Source organism: Pteronotus mesoamericanus, unplaced genomic scaffold (genome assembly GCF_021234165.1).
Source record: "Pteronotus mesoamericanus isolate MK-2021 breed Mesoamerican mustached bat unplaced genomic scaffold, CSHL_Meso_final scaffold_118, whole genome shotgun sequence".
NCBI lineage: Eukaryota > Metazoa > Chordata > Mammalia > Chiroptera > Mormoopidae > Pteronotus > Pteronotus mesoamericanus.
The window spans coordinates 14811808-14825105 of NW_026555301.1; the positions used below are offsets into that span (position 1 = coordinate 14811808).

General features: G+C 38.2%; 1 protein-coding gene across 2 annotated transcripts in view; it reads left to right on the forward strand.

Moving 5' to 3' along the window:
* L3MBTL4 (L3MBTL histone methyl-lysine binding protein 4) overlaps positions 1 to 13298 on the forward strand; it is a 338998-nt gene that overhangs the window by 173686 nt on the left and 152014 nt on the right. For both annotated transcript variants that reach the window (XM_054587391.1, XM_054587390.1), the window contains exon 12: positions 6371 to 6473. In XM_054587391.1, the coding sequence (XP_054443366.1) occupies positions 6371 to 6473 (103 nt within the window). The remainder of the gene's footprint in view (positions 1 to 6370; positions 6474 to 13298) is intronic.

Here is a 13298-nt window from a genome sequence, read left to right on the forward strand (position 1 = left end):
ATTCTCCCTTGAATTTCAGTTGGGTCTGTTCATGTCTATTCAACGAAAATGTTCCTGTTCTGGCCACCCCGGCCCTGCACATGGCCACACCCATGGTACTGACTCCCTGTCTCCACTTGCCTCTGCTCTGAAGGATGCATTCTCCTAGCTTTCCTCTTACTCCCCAGCTGCTCCCTCTTGGCCTCCTTGCTCACCCTAGCACCTAGAATACTGTCTGACATGTAACAGGCACTTAATATCTCTTTAAATGAGTGAATAGCTCTCAGTGATTATTTTTATGTCAATAATAATAATAAATGAAGTATTTTAACTTGTCTGTTATCAGTGACATTTAAATCTGTTCCATTTATCTGTTATATCCTCTAGTGGATATTATCACCCAATGCTAATGTCATTTCTTTATAAAAGAATCAGGTTGAACTGAATGCTTTTTCAGCAGTGGGTAAATAGTGTTGAAATAAGGATGAGTATGCTGCTGCCTGATCCTTATTTTCTGATGATGGACAACGTCCATCTGGAGCTCACATACATATATCTTAATTTGCCTCAATCAGTTTCAGTATTCTCATTCTGCTCTAGGTCGGCTCTATACCAAATAAAATAACAATTCTAAGAGGAAACTGCTCTCTACTCAGAAGGAAGGAGTTGATCTCAACTTCCAACACATTCTGGGTAGGATAATAAAGCTTTCTATTCACATCACTTATGGTTGCCAGTTTTGGTTACTTTGAAATAAAGGACCGTTCTCTTTCTAATTTCCTAGAAAGGGATGCAGTCTCTTTTATTTCTTGATTTGCCTTGATATCTCACATCATCTTTACATTACAATAGGTCTGCTACCTACATGCAATTTTAGTTTGAAATCAAGAACAGTTACTTGATTTCACAAAAAAAAAGAAAGGAAATAATACTGTTGAATTATCCTAGGGATTTTTTTTTCTCCAAGTTACGCAAAGTCTGTTTACAATGGCTTAATCAGAAAGAGGGTTACTTTTCCTCCATGACAGACACTGATGTGGTAGGTCCCCCTGGCATGTCTTGGATCCAGGCTCAGTCTTCCTTCACTTTCTGCCTTCTTCAACACTTCTGCTTTTGTACCTGTGCCTTTCACCTCATGAACTCTTACATCTGCGTTCTGCAAAGGTCAGAGAAGGAAGAAATGGGCAAAGCAGCACCAGTATCATCTTTGTCCTTTCATTAGGAAAGAAAACCATTGCCTTTCCCCAAGGTCTTACTGTCCAGGACAATGTTAAATGACCATGTCTGGATGTGAGAGAGGCTGTGAACGCCAACATTTCTGGTAAGGCACGCGGCTGCCCTAAACCAAACCAGGGTGCAGTCAACAAGAAGGGAGGGACATTGGGTGGGCAACTGCAGTGTCTGCCCTGGCTGCTTTTGGCCACTACGTAGTTCTGTGTGGAGAGGGATCCACGAGGACATTTTACTACAGTGTCATGTCAGTATGAAGCATTGCTCATTACTCGGATAATTTCTGTTTACAAGGATATTTTCCATTTCCTTGTTGTCTTGCACTAAGAACTCTGCAATTAGTTTAACTCTTGCTTAAGTAAAATTGTTATAGAAGACTTGGGATAAATTAGAAGTTATTCACGCTGCTTGACATAGCAAGTAGTTCGTAATATTTAGAAATAGAAAACCAGACTGATTTTAGACACGCTAAGCTCTGAAATGAAAATAAAATAGTGTTTATCTTACAGCATTCTGATCAGGATATATCAAAATAACGCCTAAAGGTGTTAGTTGTTGTTATCTTTATGATTCTTTATTTATTCTTAAAACATAATTATTTCATATCTCTTAGGTGCCAGTTGCTGCTGCAGTAGGTGCTAGGGATACAATGTAAACAAATTGGTGAAGGGAAATAGGTGACACACAGATAAACTAGAAAAATAATTTCCAATAAAATGGTTAAAAGAAGGTAGGAAAGGGTAATATGGTCAGGGACGTTCTCTCTGAAGAGGTGATTTCAAGCTGAGAACCGTTTTTCTAGAGACCTAATTCCATCAATATCCAAGTTACAAGTATGATATTCTTAGTGAAAATGCAGTTATTTTCTGGGGACCTATGGCAGAAATTAGTTTTATCTTAGATTCCCTATATTCTAGAGGCACTAATATGAAGGACCGTAGACTTTACAAGTGACTTTTCCCCACAGATGGATGGCTCTCTGTCTTATTCACCATTGAGTTAATGCAGCAAACATCATACAGAATTTACCAAGGAAATTGTTAGAGTCTCTGCATTTTTATTGCATGTTCTTTTTGGCTCTTTCATTTTGTACCATGCTAAAATTCTTAATGTAATCATTCTCTCAATAGTTGAGGTCATACCTCTCCTTACAGATATAACAAGGAGAGAATTATGATACCCAGCAGGGCTCTGGATAAATATTTAAAAGGCCACTTTAGACTTTAATTTAATCAAGCACATTAAAGTAATCCTGAAAAAAAAAATCTAAGTAGCATTCATTGAGTGTTTACCAGAATATTGTCCACATAGACATCTGGGCTGGCTAATGGAAAGTATTTGTTTGTCAGTTTGTTTAGGGTTTAATATCCCAGGATTTTGTGATGATGGTCTTGGTAGTGTATTGTGAGGTACAGTTTGAAAAAAGTATCTTTATATCCTTTTTTTTCCTCATAGATCTTTTTATTTACTGACTAACCTAAGAATACTTCTTAATTAGAGGCTTGTTTATAATTTTTAAACATCAGTCCCCTGTATTTATTTAAAAATTGTTTTCTTTTTAAAGCTGTTTCCAAAAGATACCTTTGAATTGGGCCGTTCTTATTTCTTTCTGTTGATCCCTCAAGGTGTTTTGTGAGGTTGTTAGAGCATCAGTATGTAAGACACACTTTCTTATTTTCCTGTAAATTGAATAAAAATGTATTTGAAGTATAAATATTTATTCTAATGTCACCACACAATGAGACCCAGCTTCAGTCAGTATTTTTGTGCAATGTAAATACACTGCAATTCAAATTTCTGGTTTTTATGTAAGACTCTTTTCTTAACCAAGACCATTTTGAGGTAAGAACTGTAGAATACCCATCTGTTTACTCCGTAAGAATTTCTTGAACACCAACTACGTGTCAGACAAGATACCAGTGACACAATAATAAAAAACTAACTGGCTTGCAGCTTGTAATCTAATAAGAGAGATAAACATTAAATAAATAATCATTTAATTTGCAGTTGGGTAAATGTTATATAAAACAGGAACGTACTCTTCAAAGGTAGCCTGAGGAAGTGAAGTATAAGCCGTGACCTGAAAGAGAAATAGTAGTTATCTAGGCCTAGAAATAGGAAGCTCATCCCAATATGCAAATGCCCTATGTTGTGGAGGAACCTGGTAGGTTCAAGGAACAAGAAAAGACCAGTTTGGATGCAGACTATTTAAAATGGAGGGAAATCAAGTGAGATATATCTGAAGAGGTGTGTAAGAGTCAGATCAGGTCGTCTAGGCTGAGGATTTTGGCTTAGTTTAAACAACAATGAGAAGTTATTGCAAAGTGCAAAGAGGGAAGTGATATGGTTAGATTTGTGTTTGGAAAATATCATTCTGGTTGGAAGAGGGAGAATGAGTAGCGATAAAGATAAATTAGCAGGTTAGAGAAATATTTAAGAGATTGAGAATTGATTGGAAGTTGATGCAGAGTGAAAAGAAAGGGAGGAGAGGTAAAGGATTACTTTCTGGTTTCTGGAATGAAGTATGATGTGATTTATTAGGATGAGCAACACTAGAGGAAAAGAAGGTTGGGAGACAAGATGATGACTTCATGTTGAGTCTGAAAAGCCTTGAAGAGATCCAGGGGACATGTATTGGAGTTGACTGTATGGAGTTGGAAGTACTGGGTCTGGAACATAAATAATGTCTGGGCTATAGCCTGTGTGCATCTGCTACACCCAGCTGGTAGATGGAATATTGAAATGGACAGCCCAAGAACAAAATGTGGACTCTCTGACATTTTAATGTTAAGTAGAGGAGGAAGAGCTGACAGAGGAAAATTATCAGAGTGTGATGTCACCAAAGCTGGTGGACAATAACAATTCAAAAAGGAGATAGTGTTAAGTAGCACCAAGACATTGAGTGTGATGCATACTGAGCAGTACATGTTGGGCTTAATGCATAAGGTCTTTACTGATCTCAGAAGGTAGATTGATGTGGTTTGAGAAGTGAGATGCGAGGAAATACAGATAACTTCTTTGAGAAGTTTGGCTATGAAAGGGAAAAGAGTGAACAGCAGTAAAGGGAAATGTAGGTTCCAAGTGGAGTGTTAAGCTTTTGTTTTCTGTTTTGCCTTTTTTTGTTTTTATAATGGGGAAAACTGAAATATGTTTTACTGTTGGTAGAAAGGATTCAAAAGTCCAGGAGTAATCAGAATATTTGATTGTCTGAAGATGCTGGAGAATGAGGTGGCTAAGACCCAAACATCAATGGTGAGGGGTTCGCTTTGAGAGGGGAGAACTCGCCCTTGCATAGTGATGGAAGGAAGGAGGGAAATGGCAGTGCACGGGTGAGCAAGCTCCTGTTTTCTTAATGAAGTAGCAGGCAAAGCTCAGCTACTCAGAGCCAAGTGGTGGAAGTTGGTGGAACGTTTGGGAAAGTGTAGAGAAGCTCAGGTGATATTGAAGACAGTAAGTAGTTTGGGTAACAATCTGCACTGTTGTGTAATTTTTTCCTAGAAAAATTTAGCTACACAAAACACAGAGCAGGAGCATAGCATGTTTGTTCCATGGTTGGATTTGTTTTTGCCACAGCCACTTTTGATAAAAGGTCAGAGAGGAAAGAGAATTTATTTGAAATAGAGGGTCAAGTACTGGTTGATAGACCCTAAGACTGGTCGATAGGCTTTAAGTGAGGGAAGGGGAGACTGATGACTGATGGTGAGAGAAGAAGGGATATTAGGGGACTGAGAATTCCAGTGATGTTGAAAACATCTTCAGGAGTTGGGTGAGATACCTGAGCAAGAAATCCAGAAGGACAAGATTTTGTAGTCAGATGGCTAGTTGCTTAGTGATTTTAGAAGCAGTGTCATGTTGGCAATGACAAGACCAGAGGGTTTTCTTTGTGTGTGTGTCCAGATGGATTCAGGGAAGGAACCACGGAAGTGAGTTGGTTAACGATCTGTGAGGGCGGCACACTGGACAGTATGACTGCGTGGGTACTGAGGGTGCTTTGGGTGATTGCTGGAGCGGCAACAGAGTGGAACACAGGGAGTGGGGGCTGCGGTCTGTTCAGAGTGACCTGACAGAGGCAGACGGGTGCTAGCAATGAGAGGGCCAGTGAGGGAGCCACCGGCGTCAGCCTCAGAAGGACAGGAGTTTTAAAAGATATGAAAGAAATGTATATAAGAGGTGCTGAGAAGAAAAGAGGGCACTGACTTTCCTGCCAATTCTGAGACACATGGAGTGTGAGAAAATGAACATTTTTTCCTGAAGAAAGCTGCAGAATGCACTGTCTTCGACTAACAGCTAGATAAAGAAAGTTAAAGCTAGATAATGGAGAAAATATTGAAATGAGGATGAGGAAATAGGGAGCTTGCACAGGAAATGGGAGCATGAGAGCTGAGGAGAGAAGGAAAGTGTGGGGTTGTCAGGGAAATAAGGCCCAGATGGTATGACAGTATGGGATAGAACATTCTAGGAGCTCATATATATGTTGGGGAGAGGGAAAAGTGAGGGAGAGCAGACTGAGAAAAATCACATAACAGAGCAAGGGGGATTAAATCCTGAAATCCTTTAGACATGGATTGCCTCCTGTGCTTCACAGAATGCATTTCTGGCCTGAAGCGGTTATATGTAGTACAGTATTACAGTATAGAGTGGTGTGGTGTGTGTGCGATGTGGTGTGGGTCAGGCAGTTTTATCTTCAGCAAGCTGATTGAGGAAGCTCAGGTAGCGCCGTGTTTTCTGTCTTTGGCATGCCCCTCCACTAGCCCACTTCCTGTTCAGCATTCGGGGCAGCCTTGTGGTGGCTGAGTGGGAGTGTACAGAGAACAGCAAACCAGACTTCACCCCCTCACATTCTTAACTCATGGCTGTCTTGCTTTTGCCAATATTATTCTCTGAAAGAGATTAAGTGAATCTTCTCATACCTATTTTTTAAAAAATTTCTTCAGTGCCAATTTAATTTGCTTCTTACATTAGTTGCTGTAAGTGTTATCTATTATAGCAATGATATTTCCTGCTAAATCATATTGTAAAACATCACAAGTATACAGTAAGTATTTTTGGTAATAATTTGTTTTTAATTTGTAAAGTCTCAATGAATATCATTTACATATTTTAGTCTTTCCAGTTCTTTACTAAGGGTGTTTTCAAGGTTATGTTCTTTTACTTCCTAAAGGAGCAAATGAAGTGAAAACCATTCCAGGTCAAGCTGTTTGTCCTACTCCAGGGTGCCGAGGAATAGGCCATATCCGTGGTCCAAGGTATTCAGGACATCACAGGTAAAATTTTTTCTTCTTTAAATTATTTCAGAGACAAGTGAAAACATTATTCAGATTAGCAGCTGTAGGGAGCATCATAAATGACTCACCTGGAGCCAGGAATCTCCTTATCATACTGCCTTCTCTGTTCCTGAAGTTTTTCCCTGACATTTCCCACTGCCTGCCCGCCTCTGCCTTCCTGGAGCCTTTTTGGACTCAGGCCTTGCCCAGACCCACGTCACTTCCCAGCACCTCTGCTCTCCAACCGTTTCTTACGCGCACCCTCCTTAGGATACGCTTGCCACTCTAGGTCCCACCCCAGACCTGAATTTTCTCCACACAGCTGCTGAGTCTTGCTTTCTTTAGAGAAATTCCAGAACCTCTTGCCTTTTCCCCTCTTGTTTTCACCTTGTCCCTATTTCTTTTCCTCTCTTTCTTATTTATTTGGAGATGAGATAATTGTTGGATAGAATAGAAAATAGTAAATGTGAAGTTATGTTGCAAAATATACCTGTGCTTTAAATATTTGATAACAGTATGGGAAGGATAGTACTTGTAATGAAAAATAAGTACAAATAAATGTATATAAGCTCTTACTGTCCCAGTATATAAACTTTTTCTGTCCTGGTCAATTGGTAAAATAATGGTTAGATGAATTATTTATATTGATGGTCTAGCTGCAGAACATATCAATTAAAACTGAACAGAATTGACATCCAACTTGTGCAACAAACCAATTTTTTAGAAAAAAATCATAGGAAAGTATAAATAAAAAAGAATAAATCATATACTATGTGAAGCAAGAAAATACTTGTTTCAATAAAAGAGATACAAACAGAAATTCTAGTTTTTTCAGGTGGTTGCAGTTCTGGAAACCTATGCTTGAAACAATGCTAAACAAATCAAAACATATATTATTGTATGAAATAGTGGTAAGCACTTCCAAATAGCACACATGAATGTTACCTGTGTAAATATAGTATAAATATTAACACTTAAAGGAGAAGAATATAATACTGTATTCACAAAAAGAAACCGAAGACATACAGATACCTTGGTTACTTGTGCAAATGTGTAGGAGTTGTGGATGAGAGTAGGGCTGGACCTGGTGGAGGTATTGCAGTGTTTATGAGGGAAGGGGGAAAAGAGAGTAAAGGGCATGTGGAGGACGAGAAAGAGAGAAAGCGGGAGCAATTGCATCATTGGGAGGGCCATCTATATTAGGGATCACCTTATTGGACTTAATGGAACCACTTTCCAGACCCCTAGGGGTATGTGGCTACAAATAGTACTCCTCAGACTTGTATTGTGTGTGTATCTTTGTTTTATTTTGTTTTAAAATCCAGAACTGCAGAGTCCAGTATGGCAGTTACTAGTCACATGTGTCCATTTAAATTAAACAGTAACTAAAATTAAATAAAATTAAAACTTTAGTTCCTCACTTACCATATTTCAGCTGCTCAATAACCTCCTGTGGCTAGTGGTTGCCATACTGGACAGCAGAAAACTTCCTTAAAGGCAGACCTAAAAGGTAGCTTACCATGTTCTGCCTTCTTACAGTACATTTCTGAGTGCACATTTTTTCCAGATAAAATAACTGACCATTCTGCTGCCCCTTCAGAACAGGAATCCTTATACTCAGAGTTAGTCGGACCATAATCTTGCAGTTGTCATGTTCATTAGCACACTCTGGAGTCTACCGTCCCGTAGCATTGGGCTGAAGTAACAAGTACCCACGTAGCTCACGCGAGGCCTCTTCTCCCACTTCATCAGAGCTGGCTTGCCTTCCACACTGCTCTTATGTGTGTTGTTCATTCTCCTTTCCCTACTTGGATTCTGAAAATATTGTGAACAAAGTCACAATGGGCATGTTCCACTTTGTTCCAGCAGCTTCCCTGAGCTTTTCTCATCCTGTATGAAGTTTAACTGTTCGTACCTGTAGTATCTAATTATGAATAACATTGAGAATATCTGACACAATTTTTTTCAACCAAGTGACCTTTAATGGTTGACCTCAAAAGTTCTGAAGAAATTAGAATGTAAAAACAGGATAGTGTAAAGAAAGGCATTCTATGACGCTTAGAAAAAAATGAAATACTAAACCCATGTGATAGAAGAATGGGACATTTTAAGGGAACAAGAAGGCACAAGGCTTTCTATTTCCAGACCTTGCAATTCACAGGGCTGCCCAAGGTGAGAACTCTGTAATTGGATCATGGCTCTTCTCCTGGCCTAGCTTTTGTTATGATAGAGCAGGGCTCCTATAAGTAAGAGAAACATCTTCAAAAGCTTAACAATTCCATGATCTCAGAAAAGCAAAACAAAAAGCAAAGAGTGCCTGCAGTTACCATTTCTCTAGAATGAAAAAAAAAACAAAAACCCAAAATTAGACAAATAGATGTTCCTTAAACTTGCATTTTCATATAGAACTTTTAAGGCATTTAAATCATCAGGTAAATAAATTCAACTTACCTATGCAAAGAAAAGCAGATAGATAACTTTTATTGAACACTATTTTGTGTTGAAGAAATGAGGACAGACTTCTTGGTGGAGTTGATGTTGACTGTATGGAAATTGCAGGAAGGTGGAAGTCAGGCAGTCCAGGGTTAGCTGTGTGTAGGAGGTGCTGTGCATCCCTCTCTCTTGCTTTCATCATTTTCAGTGACAGGTCTCTTGATTAAGTCTAGCTTTTTGGTGCTAGAGTTACTCATTGGCTGACTATACCCATTTTAAGTGAATACTTTAATTTCTTTTTAAAGCCACCATTCTGTTCTTAATTCACTCTAGGTCATCAGATGCTGAATACCACTTACAAGTTAGTTCATTTACTTATGTAATTATGTATATAATTTAAGAATTTATTTAAATCCTCTTATAATTAAATGGGCAAAATGGTTTTGATATCACAAACTCTGTGGTTTTTTTATGTTATTTCTATTTTATTTTATTTTTTAGATTAGATGGATTTAATTGATATTTTACCCAAAGCACAATAATATACATATTTTTTAGTGCACATGGAACATTCTCTAGGGTATACTGCATGTTAGGACATAAAACAAGTCTTTTTTTTAAAAATAGGTTAACAAACATTTTAATTAATTAATTAATTAATTTTTTCAAATACATTTGTCTCCGCCTTCCCCTCACCACTTTCCCCTGCCCCCTTCTCCCTCCCTCAATCCTTCCCCGCTTTGGTTTTGTCCATGAGTCCTTGCTGTATGTTCCTTGACTTGCCCCTTCCCTTCCTTTTACCCTGCCCATGCCTCCCTCCTTTCCTATTGTCTCTGTTGTTTTCTTTTTTCTTTTAGTGTTGCTGGTCTTATTTTCCTTGCATCTTTGTTTTGTTGGATAGGTTCTGCTTACAGGTGAGATCATATGGTATTTGTCTTTCGCCCCCTGGCTTATTTCGCTTAGCATAATGCTCTCTCCATGCTGTCGTAAAGTGTAGTAGTTCTTTTTTTCTTTCTGCTGCATAGTATTCTATTGTGTAAATGTACCATAATTTTTTGATCCAATCATCTACTGATGGGCATTTAGGCTGCTTCCAGCACTTGGCTATTGTAAATTGTGCTACTATGAACATTGGGGTGCATAGGTTCTTTTGAATTGGCGTTTTGGGATTCTTAGGGTATAGTCCCAGCAGGGGAATCACTGGATCAAGAGGCAGTTCCATTTTCAGGTTTTTGAGGAAATTCCACACTGTTTTCTATAATGGCTGCACCAGTCTGCATTCCCACCAACAGTGTACTAGTGTTCCCTTTTCTCCACAGCCTTGCCAGCACCTGTTGTTTGTTGCTCTGTTTATGATGGCCATTCTGACCAGTGTGAGGTGGTATCTCATGGTGGTTTTGATCTGCATTTCTCTGATGGCTAGTGATGCCGAGCATCCTTTTGAATGTCTCTGGGCCCTCTGTATCTCCTCCTTGGAAAAGCGTCTGCCCAGGTCCTTTGCCCATTTTTTGATTGGGTCATTTGTCTTCTTGGAGTGGAATTGTGTGAGTTCTTCATGTATTTTGGAGATCAAACCTCTACCTGATGTATCATTAGCAAATATATTTTCCCATATGGTTGGATCCCTTTTCATTTTGCTGATGTTTTCTTTCGCCGTGCAGAAGCTTCTTATTTTTATGAGGTCCCACTTATTTATTCTTTCCTTTATGTCCCTTGCTTTAGGAGACATATCGGTGAAAAAATTGCTGCGTGGGATATCTGAGAGTTTCCTGCCAATGTTCTCCTCTAGGACTTTTATGGTGTTGCAACTTATATTTAAGTCTTTTATCCATCTTGAGTTTATTTTTGTGTATGGTGTCAGCTGATGATCAATTTCAATTTTTTGCATGTAGCTGTCCAGCTCTCCCAACAGCATTTGTTGAAGAGGCTATTATTACTCCACTTTGTGCTCCTGCCCCCTTTGTCAAATATTAGTTGCCCATATAGACCTAGGCTTATTTATGGGCTTTCTATTCTGTTCCACTGGTCTATGGGTCTGTTCTTGTGCCAGTATCAGTGCCACTACATATCTCTAAAAAGCGAAAAATACTGTTCTTTGGCAGTATCAGTTGAGAATGTTACACAAACAGACATATACACACACACCCCTACCTAACTATAGCTGCTATAACACACCCAAGGTTTTCATATATTTCACTTCTTATATGTCAGAGAGAATTTTAAAATATTACTGTATTCTCCTAGAATCCTACATCATCTCTACCTTGAGTTTCCTGGAGCATTTAAATTAATAAAACTTGCATATTCCAAAATGAAAGTCTATTTTTTCTCTCTTGTCCTAAATTTGTATCTTTACCAAAGAGTGGTCATTCTGCAAGATGCTTTTTACAGTCTCTAGCCTAGAAGATTCTTAGGCAGATATTGTTAGATTTAAAAAAAGAAGAAAACAATGAAACTAGGAACTCCCCCTCCAGTTTCACTAAGGCTTATATAGAACAACTAAATTGACTTCTGCTTCCAAAGCCTCGGGGAACACTTGGAAGTATAGCTATACTTTAAGAAAGGTGGATATTTCAGTGGCTTTTCTATAAAATACTTCCAGGCAATGGAATGTTTGCAAGTAGTGAATCTTGTCTTAACATTTATGTCAAAACTTCTATGTTTGATATTGAAGTTTTGGTGTTTTAAAGTGAAGCAAACAATCTTCTTAAAATAAATTGCCAGCATCTTGTTTTGTACAGCTGATGAGAAGAGTGACATCAAGATGCCTCTGAAGGTGTTTGAACATAATATATCACTTTAAGAAATCGGGTAGATTCTTTGGTGTCCTTCTCTAAATGGATTTCAGACAAGTTTTTGTTTTTGTTTTTTTAGTTTTCATTGAAATAGTTAAGGGGTTAACTATAATATTTAAAGCTGTTTGGATTTTGTGTAGAATCTGTACAAACCATTATTGGAAAGAAATTTCATCAGTTGCTATCTATGGAAACAGAGCTTTTGACATGCAATTACAACACAATTTACATTTTATTTGAATGAATTTACATAGAATAAAATGAAGTAGCTATATGTGTTAACACAGAAATATTTAAAAATGACAATATTGAGACTACAGGATGTAAATCTACTTTTAAGTCAGGTTCCCGCATTAGACATACTGTTTCTTCCTGAGTGACACATAGACACTGGAAGACTTGACTGACCTCTATGTTTTATGTATGTGTCATAAAACATACAAAGGTGATTTATTTGGGAACTAATAACTCTTTACACAGAGTGCCACGTCTTGTTACAATGTAAGGATCTCTGGCCGGGGGATCCTGTGCGGGTTGCAGGACAGGCATTGCTAGTACCACACCCTAAAGAACACAAACAGGCCTGGCTGGTGTGGCTCAGTGGATTGAGCGCCCTGTGTGAACCAAAGGGTCATTTGTTAAATTCCCAGTCAGGCAGATGTCTGGGTTGTGGGCAGGTCCCCAGTTGAGGGCATGTGAGAGGCAACCACACATTGATGTTTCTTTCCCTTTCTTTTCCCCTCTCTTTCTCTAAAAATAAAATTAAAAAAAAACACAAACAGGAAAGGAGCATCTGCTGCTGAGCAGTGAGGGTGTCAGATAAATCTAAGATGCTTTGGGTGCCCTTTGTGGAAGCTTCCAGCACAACTCATGATTTATCTGGAGTCATTTTGCCAGGTTAAAAATAACAATGGAAATTATTTCAGGTTTCACATCTGCTCTCCAACATGTGTGTGTGTGCTTATGTGCTTGTATGTGTCATATATAGCGTGTGTTGGTCTTTTAATGTTCAAGGTTTCAGAATTGGACCTGCAGACCTAGCACTTACTATGAAATACAGGGCAAATTACCACACTATTCTTAGCATCAGTTTTCTCATCTGTGAATGGACAGGCTTTACAATATAAAAAAGGTTAAATTTCACAATGAGATTAAAACAGGCATAAGTCTTTATTCACTATATACTATAATATATTACTGAATGCATAAGTGCAGGGAATATAGGAGAAACAGAATAGTATTTAGAGGTTTTAACTTGTCTATTCAGACTATGATAGATTAAATAGGCAAAAAGAAATATGGAAATACAGTATCTGAATAATATGATATTAAAAAAAGGAAGGTTCATTGAAAGATATATATCAAGCTGAAAACAGAATAAACTTCCTTAAAAGCACTTTCCAAAAATCAACTATTAAGCCATAGACAGCTTAATAAACTCTGAAAACCAAACCAGTTCAGATCCTTCTGTGACCAAATGCAATAAAACAAGAAATGTTGAGGGGAAAAAAACCTCAATTACCTAGAAGACATGCAAAAAGACTTAGAAATATCACTTAAGCAATCATAAGATAAAAGGAGAACCCAAACCTCAATC